The following is a 13549-nucleotide window of genomic DNA, read 5'->3' as shown; positions in this document are numbered from 1 at the left end:
CTTGGCAGTAAATGAAATGAGAGTTAGCCATTGTTGAGTTTAGTGTTCCCATGCTTGAGGACAAGCATGATTTAAGTGTGGGGGGAATTGATAGGGTGTTAATTGTTAGTAATTTTATTGTTAATTCTCCTCTTTATCCTTGCCAAATATTGCTTTAATTGTCAATATATATTTATATTTGGTATTTGGATATAATTTCAGAAAGTGGAGCAGAAAAGTGCTAAAAGGGGACCTTCTTGAGAAGATTTCTCCACACGTGAGAAACTTTCCACAATCAGCCCAAATTGTGCAAACCAACGGAATTGCTGATGAAGAGCTGCCTTCCTATTATTAAGTCCTGGCAAGTCCACTAACAATAAGAAATCAAAAGGAGACAATTCTGCGGGGACCACGTAACATTGATTTAGAAAATGTGTTCTTCTTTTGGGAGATGTACTCATTAGCCATAGGTGGACTTTGATGATGAAAGTAGCTTTTCTATTTGCTTCCTACGTAACTAGTTCTCTTATGAAAACTAGTGCAGAGGAGAATTAGAGAAACAAGCTTCAAAAGACATTAGACTAGTTTTAGTTTTCTCTCCAGGAAGCTCCGTAGGAGGATAGAGGTAGTTTTTGGTTTTCAGAGGAGGAGTTCTTCCTTCCTTGTTGTGTGGTGTGCAACTTTTCTTAAAAGAGTCTAGCGAGACTCTTGTTTCTTCCTAAATTCTTAGTTAGTTATTTATGTATTTGATTCCATTTAAATTGCGTGAGAATTTTATCATGAGGCGTGGCTAATCTTCTCCTCTAGTCAAAGATCAACGCGAAGACGCAGTCCCAAATATCTGTGAGATCTAATTAATTTTACGTGTTCCTTAATTTGTTAATATTTGCATGTTTTCTATTTTAATTTCCATGGGATTATTTTGTTAATTGGATATCAAGGGCCCGATGTGCAATTTGACTTATTAATCTCCTGTCAAATTAATCAATTAAATCCGTAATTGTTTAGTTGGTTAATATTAGTGACAACTAGTATTTTCACATACTAGGGGGACATGCAATCTGATTTAAATAACCCTCGTAGCGTGTTATTAATTTGGGTTAGGCTTTTCTAGTTTTTAATGCAATTAGGAAATTAATTCCTACGGTCGTACCTAGGAGTATTTCCTGGTTAAGGGTAATCAACGGTCGTACCTTGGTTATCAATAAATTAAGGAAAAGCTGGTCGTTAGAGTTTTTCGGCGACTATAACTAACCTGTTAATAAAATTAAGTGAACCTTCTTTGCATCAATGATCGGATGAATGGACTGTGTCTGCGTAGTTGTATCCTTGGCTAGAATTTATTTATCATTTATTTAATTGCTATTTACAATTGTATTAATTAATTATTTATTTTTGGTTAAATTATTTAATTATTTTTAGTTAAATTGTTTAATTATTTTTAGTTTATTTCTGATAAAAATCCCCCGTGTCCCGAACTTGAAAGGAATCAAATTTTTCCCAGTCCCTGTGGATTCGACCCTACTCACTACTATACACAGAAAATTTATTTTTCTCGAGTAGGTATTTATTATTGCACAGGCTCGACAGTGAGGGTAGTGGGGCATGTTTGCTCCTTGAAGACCCCCAGGGAGAGGTGTGCTCATATGCCTTGAGATTTGATTTTGCTGCCTTGAACAATGAGGTCGAATACGAGGCCGTCATTGTCTGACTGCAGCTAGCCCGTAAGCTCGGGGTTGCGCACATCTTGGTCTACAGTGACTCCCAACTTGTCGTGTGCCAGATACTATGTGAGTATGAGGCCAGAAAACAGGTCATGCATCGCTACCTTTCCAAGGTCTATCAGCTGATGGCACACTTCGAGTCTTTTGAAATCCAAAGGATACCGCGGTCGCAGAACAAGCGGGCTGACGCCCTATCTCGGCTTGCTTCTACCTCGTTTTCTGATTTGAACAAGACGGTTCTTGTGAAAGTCTTAGCCGAACCGAGATATCTAGGAGAAGTCGTGTACCCCGTCTACCCCGGGGACACCTGGATGGGGCCCTTGATTCGATTTCTCAGTCGGAGGGAGCTACCCGATGACCGAGTTGAATCGAGAAAGTTTCAGCATAAAGCAGCTCGGTACGCCCTCCGACAGAATCTCTTGTACAAGAGGTCCTACCTCGACCTGTGGCTGCGGTGTAGTACACCAGAAAAAGGCGAAAGGATACTCCAAGATAAACACGAGGGACTTTGTGGTGCTCATGTCGACTACAGGATGCTTGTCAAAAAGTCTTTGTTGCTGGGGTATTTCTGGCCCACCATGAAGGTAGATGCCCAGATCATAGTCCTTAGTTGTCCCTCCTGCCAGCACCACACCCCTGAGCACCACCAGCCGACCAACCTTATGATCCCCATCACCTCGTCATGGCCGTTCAAACAATGGGGGACGGACATAATCGGTCCATTCTCCAGAGTCCCAGGCAATTATGCCTACGTGGTGGTGGCGATAGATTATTTCACCAAATGGGTCAAGACCTAGCCTCTGAGAAGTATCACTGGGTCAGCGGTTAAAAAATTCTTCTGGAAAAGCGTGATTTGTCGCTTCGACCTACCCTGGGTGGTCATCTCGGATAACGGCAGGCAGTTTGCTGATAATCCTTTCAAAGCGTGGTGCGAAAACCTTGGGATCAAACAGCATTTCACTTCGGTCGGACACCCCCAAACCAATGGGCAAGCCGAAAACTTCAACCGCACTCTCTTTCATGGCCTCAAAACCAGGCTATATCGAGATGGATCATCATGGATGGAGGAACTCTCCAGCGTGTTTCAGCAACCCAGGAGACCCCGTTCTCTCTAATTTATGGGTCCGAAACTGTCGTCCCAGCCGAGTTCATCACTCCGAGCCCAAGAATGGCAGCATATACTGCCGAAAGTAATAAAGAAGAACGACGAGTTGACCTCGATCTCTTCGAAAAGAAGCATGATATGGCAGCAGCCAAAGTCGCACTTTATAAAAATATCCTAACTGGCTACTATAATGCTCGGGTCAGACGCCTGCGATTCAAACCGGGAGACCTTGTGTTCCGGAAGAATTCGGTCAGCCGAGCTGAACCTCAGGGGAAACTTAGCCCTAAGTGGGAGGGACCTACCATGTTGTCGAGTCCAACCAAAATGGATACTGTAAATTAGCATATCGGGATGGTTCTCGGGTGCCTCGAACTTGGCATGCTGAAAACCTCAAATTGTATTACCCTTGAGGGGTACGTGCTTCTAATTTTCAGTTCTTGGATTATTTATCACTTAGTTTCATTTTATTTCAAGTGAAAAATAAGGGGACAAAGCAGCAATAAAAAGGAAAATCGAAAGCCGAGTTCAATTAAAAAGAAGGCAAAAATACGAAGTCATTTGTATTGAAGTACAAAGTAGAAGACCGAGATCTGGAATGCTCCTAAGCATCCACGACCTCGGCCCTCAGGTACAAAAAGGAATGCTTCTAAGCATTCCCTGCCCCGGTGCCTTGTTCTCCCATGGTCTCTCCCCTCACCTCGCGTCTTGCTGTCCTTCAGCCTCTCCCCCGCTCTTGTCCCCTTCGAGGCCATCGCCATCTAAGTCAAACTATTGAAGCCACTTGTTGAACTCTACCCGGACCTCGGTTAGGTCTCTTCCGGCCTGGATGCCTTCGACCATGCGGTCACACAGCTCTTTGGCATCCTCATTGTAGTTCGGCGCATCTTGGAGAGACTCCAGCTGTTCAGAAGAAAGGAAGGGCGCCGCGTCGTTTACCGCCAGGTGTAACCAAACATGAACCTCGGCAGCGTCAGTTCGCTAAGGTCGCGGGCGAAAGATTCCGACTTGCCGAAGGCTTCCAAGGCCGACATCCCGGCCATCTCTATCGCTTTTTTGGATGACTGCTCCTCTTGGGCCCTTCTTTCTTTTTCTTCAGCAAGGGCCGTTATCAAAGAGTTCTTTGTTACCTCGGCCCGATTTTTGGCCGCCTCAGCCTTATCTCACTCCAGCTCGGCGGCTCTTAGTCTTTCTTCTAGCTCAGCAATTTTCTTCTGAAGCTCGGAGGGCGGCTCATAGGTCTCCATCATATTCCCATAACGCTGAATCATCTCAGCGAAAAAGACCGTGGTGGATGCCCAGGAGACTGAGGCACTTTGCATCAGCTCGCCAGGGGTGAGCTTCCTGGCATAAGTGTTGTCCCGCCGCAGCACTGAATGCACGAGAAACTCCTGTGCGACCAGGGGATTTTTACAGCGGTCGTTGACGTTGATGTTCCACTCCAGGCACCACTGTGATCCGGAGTGCCTCTTGTCCTCCCCGACCTCTTGAGCAGGCACGTGGTGGAGATTGAACAACGAAAACCTCGTGACGGGGTGATTTGGAAAAAATGTTACCTCCTGGCCCCGGGGTGGAGAGGCTATTGTTACTCCCCGAATGGGGAACCCCACTGGAATGGTTGAGGCTCGGGAGCCCCCTGGAGTGGCCGAGGTTCGTGAGCCTTCCCCTACGATCACCACGGGAGGTTCGCGGCTCGCCATTGTCGCGGCAGCTTTCTTGGCCGGCTTGGTGGAGAGCTCGGCAGTGTCCTTGCGTTTCTTTGGTCTTTTAGCCACCTCGGCTGCCGTTCCGGAGGTTATCAAGTCAGAAACTCTCGTCACTGCAAAGTACGAAAGGAGAGTTAGTTAGAATCTAGGAAAAATAAACAAAGTAGGGAATTTAAAAGTACAAGGTTTCTGAAGCCTAGAGGAGAAGAAGACGGGGTGATCCGAGCTGATCAAAGTTCGGCTGATTCCGCCGTCAACAAGAACTGCCTCGGGAAAATCCCAGCAGTTGATCCTGAGGCCCGACCCCGTCAGCTTCTTGAAGTTGCCCTCCTCCAGTTTGCCCGGCGACGTCTCTTTGACCGGGGTGGGAGGCCTTCACCAGAATCCTTTGGGGAAATCCTCAACTGGAACGAAGATAAAGTTTCCCTTCCACTCCTTTAGGCATCTACCACCAACTTCGGGATCTTGTTCTCGAAGTAAAATCAACCCTTTTCGCTCCCACTGTTTTTGAGCGAGTAGCACCGGCGGAAGAGGTTGACAGTGGGGTATATTTCCTGATGTCGGCAGAGCAGTTGAAAACCGACGAGGACGCGAATGGCGTTAGGGGTGAGTTGAGTGATTCTCACCCCCCAATACCTCAAGCAGTCTCGGAGGAATCTTGTGGTGGGCATTCTGAGCCCGGCCTCCAGTTGATCCACATAAATAGCCACCCTACCCCTTGGTGGTAGTGCGACTGATTGATCTGGTCGAGGCGGATAGAGGCTGTAGTTCCTCCTCCAGGGATACCGGCGAACCACCTCGGCTACCAGAGTTTGACTCATGATACTGCTAAAGGTTGGCATTTGGCCGTAGTTGAGTACTGATAGATCCGGAAGGGTGGCCAGCTCCTGCACACCCTCATCCCTGGAAACCTCGTCACCGAGATCGTCGTTATAAAGGACCTCAGATTCGACCTCTATCTCTTCGTCCTGCTCTTGGAGTGACCCGGTCTGGTGGGACGCTCCGGCACCCTCTTCCCTCGGTTCGGAAGCAATCCTCTCCTCGGAGGGGTCGGACCTCTCTGCCGCGGTAAAGTCGGGCCTCACTGTCTCTTTGTGTGTGCGAGCTGTCCTAACCATTATTAAAGAAAGTACTTGCTCAGAAGATGCGGTTTAGAAAATGGCCGAAGTGGAAAGACAAACGGAAACGAAACTCTGGGGTGATTTTAGATTTCTGGTAAAAAGTGAAACGGTAAAAAAGGACTCCTATTTATAGGCTTACAGGGGAAAGATGAAGAGGCGGTACATTTGGGATTCTCGAGGGCGCGTTCTCTCTCCTCATTAATGAAAAGACTGTTCCCCTGCCTGCTGATTTCGCGCTTATTCATGAACCTGCCATTAAAGCTAACAGCCGTCATTTCGCTTTTTCCCCAGACCCATCCACGCGGTTATGACGTGTTCCAGCTGTGTTTCGTGTTCCACTCACTAGTCAGTCTCGGGAAGTAACGACCTCGGGAAACAACGATCTCGCCCTTCCCGAAGCTTGGGGGGCTTAGTGAGAATGATCGTTCCGGCTCGGATAGTCTGGGTCTCGGCTTGTGGTACTTCTGGAAGTGCCGCCTCGGCAATCTACTTGGCGAGGTGATGTCGACCCATTTGTCACCTCGGCTAGGACCTCCCGTCATAGAGCCGAAGTGACGTCTAAGTGCCTGATAACCGGAGAAAGGTGGGATGTGACCTCTGACACATCTGACACCTGACGGAAAGCTGCTCTGACGCATGCACCGCCTGACTATTGCAACTGTTCCGGCGCGCCTTTTCGCAGAAATATCAAATCAACTTGATACGCTGACCATATCGGATCTCTAGGGACCTATACCGGTAATCCCTCTCTCCTGTCCATCTCTTATAAATACCCAATGTTTCTACTGAGAAGAGGAAGGACCATTTTCCTGGTAAAGCAACAGACACTGATTTTCTCAACTGTTATATCACTTCTCTAATCCCGAACTAACTTAAGTTTCGGAGTTATATCGGGGGATTCAGCCCCTCTTATAACTTAAGCAGGTGACTTTGCCGCTGTGACCTTTCCAAGCCGAGACACTTCCAACTCTCGGGTCACTCCAGCCGGTCAAAAATCACCTCTTCACTTAGCATCTGCAACCGGGAACTAATGTTTCTCTTCCTGAATATGCACGAGAAAACATAGTCAACGCGTGCTACTTTGGATGGCATTCTTGAATCGGTCTCTGCAGTTCGCCCTCTTGTGCCATTGCTCGATATGATCAAGCCTCACGGGAAGCTTATCATGGTTGGTGTGCCAGAAAAGCCACTCAAAGTGCCGGCATCTCCCCTGCTTCAAGGCAATTGTCTAGTATTACTTCCTTTCGATACCTTTTTTTTTCACATAATTAAGTAGACATCAACCATGAAATCAAAAGTGATATAGACACAAGAGTTGAATTACAGTGCATTGTCAGAATTTCTTATGTAAATGTACAACAAAATAATAATTGGGTATTTCTTTTATAAAAATAGGGAGGAAGCTGATAGGAGGCAGTAGCATTGGCGGGCTAAAGGAGACACAAGAGATGATAGATTTTGCAGCCAAGCACGGAGTAATACCAGAGGTAGAGATCATCCCAATTGATTATGTGGACACTGCGATTGAGCGCCTTGAAAAAGCTGATGTTAAGTACAGATTCGTGATTGACGTTGAGAAAACCATGAAAGCTGCTTGAGGACTTCTAGAAACTAGTTTTTAACAGGATTATATTCATAGTTTCGCGAATAAATGAGACTCTGTATGTATAGCGAGTTTTTGGACATTTTGAACGCCTAAAATCCTATACATTTCCATTTTTAGATTTCATTTTCTTTAAATTTTAGTATAACGGAATACTGTGCAAACTCCTGCCTAGTTGTGCCTGCATCTGCAATTCAATTGCTACACATCTCAGTCTGAGAATTTATTTATTTATTTATTACAGATAACTAGTTGTGCTTCCAATAGCAAAATGGAATGTGTAAGTTTGAAAAGCCGTGTTTCCATAGTTCGTGTAAACCAAGCAAATAATCTTCCTCTACAATTAGAAGAACAGTAGAAGAACTAGTTTTATCATTTATGGTTATCCTAGTATATTTAGCAGTACATCATTTATTCTAACCAACTAACAAGATATCAAGATTGAAGATTAGGTATAGAATAGAATAGAAATTGTCGTGTCAACAAAAAATAAAAAAAAAGTTTGGTGAGTAGGCTGCCAACCTCCGCCACTTGTTCTCGAATTAGTAGTCCAAATTAAATTTGTGGCAGCTGAAAGTTTGTAACTAGGTCTGTTAATCGGGCCATATGAGTCGGATTTTCATAAATTCATATTCAACTCATTTAATTTGGAACACTTTCGAATTTCGGGTCATGAATTTCAGGTTAATAAATGAGAAGATTATACTCAACTCACAAAATATTCGAGTTTTGTGCCTTATTTGGACTTAACCCAAACTCACTTATTACTCCTCAATTTTCTCAATATAATTACTATTTATTAAGTCATAAAACTAATTTAATATTCACATGATTACAATATTAAAACTAAACATGAACAAGTAATAGCTCTTAAAAAGTACATAAACCAAAAATTTTTCAACAATATTTATATCTAATTCGTTCAAAACATTTAAAAAATAGTAATAAAACATGCAGTCATAAACCAATACATTTTCAAAGGTTGAAACTTCTTCATAGTTTTGTGACTTGAATTTAAGCATGCTTTGATGATTTGTATTTCTAGACAAAAAAAAAAAAAGTCAACCAATGTTAGGTCAATACAAAAATTTACTCAACTAATAAGAAAAGTTAGTTTCAGTCATGCATTATTAATATTGACTCTCAAAAAAGATAATAAAAGAGTCTTCATATGTAATTTTATATTTTGTAATTTGTATATATTTAGTATTTAGTAATATAATATCAAAATCTAAATATTGTATATATAGGTAATTAAATGGTCGGGCTTATATCGAGTTTGAATCTAATGAGACCCAAACTCAATTCATATTTAATTTAAGTCTATTTTTTAGATCTAAATTCAGACAGGCTCAATGAAAGATCGCGTTCATCTGACTTTTTTTTTTGAATCGATCGAACCGAACTCGAGCTAGCAGTGTCGCGTTCACAGTCCTATTTGTAACCAGAACAGAGCATGGCGATGTGTTGTCCTCATCCCCGTTGTTCTTCCTTCTATAGACAGACGACACGACTTTGCACCACATATTCATCGTCAAAAGGTTCTTCAACACACTTCAATCACAAATCGTTGTCACCTGTCACACTCCCAAACCGGACAATTCCTTGTGATCATTTGCCCAATGTTAGTTTGTTTACAAGTTGAAGAATTTTTGCTCGGCATCGAGGAGCCACTTTTGGGATCTTAACAACTCTTCCAATTCCCACCCCAACGCTTTGCCCTTGACAAAGTAGAGCCGTCCGAGAACAGCTGACTCTTTTTCTTGTGGAGGAGAGCCATGTATTAGTTTATCGGTACTTGTTTAATTAACGTTAACACGTAAGAAGAGGGTCATTTACGTTTCGAAGCAATAAACGATTAAGTATTGGTGCGATTTCGCTAGTCTCCCGAAATTTGGTAGAGAGAAATCATCCGTTCTACTACTAATCATAAGTTGATGACCATGATGAAGACAGCAAAAGCAAGAGAAAACAAAAATATCAAGTGCTAATCCATTTTGACGATATATTTTATCTTGCGTGTCCACGTGGTAGGAGATAGGCATGTTTTGCCTAGGATTTCGATATCGTTTATGTTTTCCATACGAGTAGTAGTTTATTCCTAAGGGATTCGATATCGTTTATGTTTTCCAACAATTGTTGCCTAAGAATGAACAACAATAGTAGTTTATTTTTTTTTTGTTATTGATACTACTAATAATTGATTAATCAATTTCTCTATTTTGTTATTATATATTTGAAAAGTTAAATTTCTTAAATGACATTGAATTCAACATTTGGGAAAAAAATCTTTTACTCACATACATTTTTTTTGTATAAAATATTGACCTACGAAATTAAGAAATAAACAAATTTTGACTAATCTAGTCTACTTATTTAAACAATTGTTTAAAGAAAAAAAGGAAGAATTTAAAAAGAAAATTAACAAATAGGATACATTAAAAGGGGTAAATTTTTTCAAGCATATCATTCAAGAGGGCAAAATGCCTATTATTATAGTTTAGGGGATAAACTGTAACTGGGTAAATAGTTTATAGGGATTTTTTGCATTTAACCCTTTATCAAACGATTATTACGAATCGGTTAGGAAATCACTGCTCCTAACATCACAGTGAAAGCAATCCCTTAGGAATCGGTTAAAGAAATATTTTTTTCTTTTTGTATTAAAAAAAGATTAATCTTTGCTATATTGATAATATATACTACATTAATGGGTATCATGTATACACCAGCAGATTTGAATTCATAATAATTCATCTTACATGCGACATGTATATAGTCTTGTAAGTACAAACATTGTGTGATACATTTCTAGTGTAAAAAGCATTAATTCAACTAAAAAATAGATATATAATGTGTCCATTTGGATAGGAGATTATTTGGAAAAGATTATCTAAAATAATATTATAGCACTTTTTGTGATATAATGTATGTGAGATAACAATGTATTCAAAAATTGTGTTTGTAATGCAATCAAAATAAATTTCGAAAAAAAAAAAAAATTTCGGCTGAACTTGACAACCAAACATACCCAACTTCGTTCTTAAAATTAGGCTTGGGAGTAGACGGTGTTATGTTCGATTCATTTGGTTGTCTGTTCGCTTTACTATTTGGTTTATAATTTTATTATATTATTGTATTAACTGAATGTGGAATATTTTAATTATATATATACTAACTTTTTTCATAAAACAACAATATAACGTGATTGTGCATCATATAAGGTAGCAAATGTAATAACGGAACAGAATTTACCGAATTGCTATGGCAAATTAAGCTGTCATTTGAGAATCGGGAAGAAGTTAGAAAACTGGAGATGTGATTCATGTGAAGCCGCCAGTCGCATCTGTGGTTCCGTGTACGCTTTTTGCATCAGCTGATTATCGTTTATATGCCATTTTATACAACAAAATTGGAACAATCACGACTCAAGAGTCAAATCATGAAACCTAAGCTCTGACGTTAGATTCTCTCTCTCCTACCTCACCAGCTACGTCACCCTCTGCCGCAAACTTCCGCCTATATGTATACATGCGGCCATTACCACGTTAAGCGAAGAACCTCGTCACTCCTTTCTCTAGTATTAGTGTATTACTGGCTGCGAGCCTACCGTCTATTGCTGCTTTCCTCGCTTCCTTTTTCGAACCAGTAAAAAAGGCTCAGCCCCGTTAATTCTGAAGTGAAGAAATGGCAAAAACAGAGCATCCAGTGAAGGCTGTTGGATGGGCTACTAGAGACCCATCTGGAGTGCTCTCTCCATTTAAGTTTTCAAGAAGGTATAGTCACGCATTTACATTTTTAACTGGTTTGATGGTTGTTTTTCCTTTTTTTGGGTGGGTTGGTGGGATTATGAAATTGTTGTTGTTTTTGTGATTTTGCAGGGCTACTGGTGAGCATGATATTCAATTCAAAGTGTTGTATTGTGGGATCTGTCATTCGGATCTTCATTTCTGCAAGAATGAATGGGGCTTCTCTCAGTACCCCATGGTACCAGGGTAAGTAAGAATTTATGAATCCCAAGCTTGATCAGCTCGTCGTACTTTTTAATTTTTTTGAAAACTTGGCTAGCAAAATTATGCTAATTTTGTTCAAATGCAAAAGATTACTTTGAAATCGACGCACTTCAGGGTAATTTTACGCCTGGTGTGTAAAGAAGGATGGAAAACTGGAAATGTTAGCAGTAACTGTTTCGTTGGATTGATAGTACTTTTGTATTTTATATGACCAAGTTTGAAGTTCTAGTATGACAAATTAATTATGATTTCTTGATTTAATGGTGTTGTATGGATAGATTTGGATTAAGCGGACATTAAGACAAATAAGATTTCCCTCCTTGTTAAAGACAATAACAATGTTAATCATACTGACAAAATAATGAAAAAAAAGGAGGAGGAATATTTCGCTTGTTCTTATACGACGTAGATTGATGATTCAAAACACCAACTTTTTGGGAGATAAAACAAATATTGAAGAAGTTGGATTGTTATCGCTTTTCTTTCAGCCATGATTCGTGAAGAATAAGTAAGGATCCTTTTAGTTTTGTTTTAACAATTGGCAAGGTGCTGACAACTACAATTCATCAATACAGGCATGAAATTGTGGGTGTAGCAACTGAAGTTGGTAGTAAGGTCGAGAAAGTCAAGGTTGGGGACAAGGTTGGTGTCGGTTGCCTAGTAGGATCATGTCGCGGCTGTGATATGTGTTCCCAAGATCTTGAGAACTACTGCCCGAAACAGATACTAACATACAGCGCCATTGACACGGATGGAACACTCACCCAAGGAGGCTATTCTAATATCATGGTAGCTGATGAGCACTTTGTTGTTCGCTGGCCGGAGAATCTGCCGATGGATATCGGTGCACCCCTCCTATGTGCTGGGATCACTACTTATAGCCCCTTGAGATATTTTGGACTTGACAAACCTGGCGTACATGTCGGTATTGTTGGCTTGGGCGGGCTTGGGCATGTTGGCGTGAAATTCGCGAAGGCTTTTGGTGCAAAGGTGACTGTGATCAGTACCTCCGAGGGTAAAAGGCAGGAAGCCATAGGAAAACTTGGTGCAGATGGTTTCTTAAACAGCCGTGATCCTGAGCAGCTGCAGGTAATTAATGTTCTATTGGAGTTGTCTTGGTTCCGAGATTAGTCACCGATTGATATTGTAGGTTTTGCTAGTTGCAACAAAACAATGTTTACTGATTCAAATTGTAATTGGTCTGTTTAATTGAATGAGCAGGCTGCGGCAGGTACCATGGATGGTATTATAGATACTGTTTCTGCTGTTCACCCCATTGTCCCATTGATCAATTTGTTGAAGCCTCATGGGAAGATTGTCATGGTTGGGGTACCCGAAAAACCACTTGAATTTGGCACATTTCCCCTTATAGCGGGTAAGCATTGCATTTCTCCCTTTGTTTTTCCCCTTTTTGTTGGCCTAGCATTTTCTGGTCGTACTACCTGTGCCTAACTTGCAAACTTGATGAATTTACAGGCAGGAAGACCATGTCTGGGAGTGCCATCGGTGGCTTAAAGGAAACTCAAGAAATGATCGATTTTGCCGCAAAGCACAATGTCTTACCAGATGTGGAGATCGTCCCGGTGGACTATGTCAACACCGCAATGGAGCGCCTGTTGAAAGCTGATGTCAAGTACCGATTCGTGATTGACATTGGAAACACATTGAAATCTGATTAAATCGTGCAGCCCATGCTCTCGAAAATGTAGCTTATACAAGAAAAGACCTAAAAATATCCTTTCCCTATTAGAATTTTTGTCCAGCTGTTATGGGATTGGATTTTTACTATTAATGAAATATATTACCATCTGTAGTGAGTAGTAGTTTTAGTTTGATACTTGATACGAGTCTCAATTGTAACAGCCTTGGAACTTGTTGCCGTCTTTCAATGTAACGGCCGTCCCTGTCACGGAGATGCTATTACTTTGAAGTTAGTCGATTATTATTACTTGTATCGCCCTTTAACATTCCTATCTTCCAAATAAATATCGGGAGAGGGCAGTTGAAATTTGATACGATTTGGTCTGGTTGTACTTTTTATATTATTTAGTATATAATTAAATTATATTATTGTATTTGAAATAAAAGTAAAATCGTGTATATGAATAAAATATTTGACTTATGTTCAATACAATATTTTGATGTATTTATACATAAAAGAATTTAAACATGTACAACAATAAGAAATAATCGCACAGAACGGAATTATATTCGATCCTAATCCATGTATCCGCTCATACTTGCCCTCATCTCTACTGTCCTTATCTTCCAAATAAATATTCGCTTGTACTTCCCCTTGTC

The 13549-nt window shown here is 41.2% G+C and overlaps 1 protein-coding gene and 1 pseudogene across 1 annotated transcript; both read left to right on the top strand.

The window, feature by feature from the left end:
- The window catches only part of LOC113777387, a 44360-nt pseudogene extending 37130 nt beyond the window's left edge, over positions 1–7230 (top strand).
- A 3581-nt stretch (positions 7231–10811) lies between these two features.
- On the top strand, positions 10812–13258 carry LOC113777386 (8-hydroxygeraniol dehydrogenase-like). The gene is made up of 5 exons (XM_027322422.1): positions 10812–11011; positions 11117–11230; positions 11824–12337; positions 12470–12623; positions 12725–13258. Exons 1-5 carry the CDS (start codon positions 10923–10925, stop codon positions 12925–12927), a joined length of 1074 nt encoding a protein of 357 aa, XP_027178223.1. The 5' UTR covers positions 10812–10922; the 3' UTR covers positions 12928–13258.
- The last annotated feature ends 291 nt before the right edge of the window (positions 13259–13549 follow it).

This window comes from Coffea eugenioides, chromosome 7, assembly GCF_003713205.1.
Source record: "Coffea eugenioides isolate CCC68of chromosome 7, Ceug_1.0, whole genome shotgun sequence".
Classification (NCBI taxonomy): Eukaryota; Viridiplantae; Streptophyta; class Magnoliopsida; order Gentianales; family Rubiaceae; genus Coffea; species Coffea eugenioides.
The sequence above is the reverse complement of the archived record's forward strand: the minus strand, read 5'-3'. Positions and strand labels throughout refer to the sequence as shown.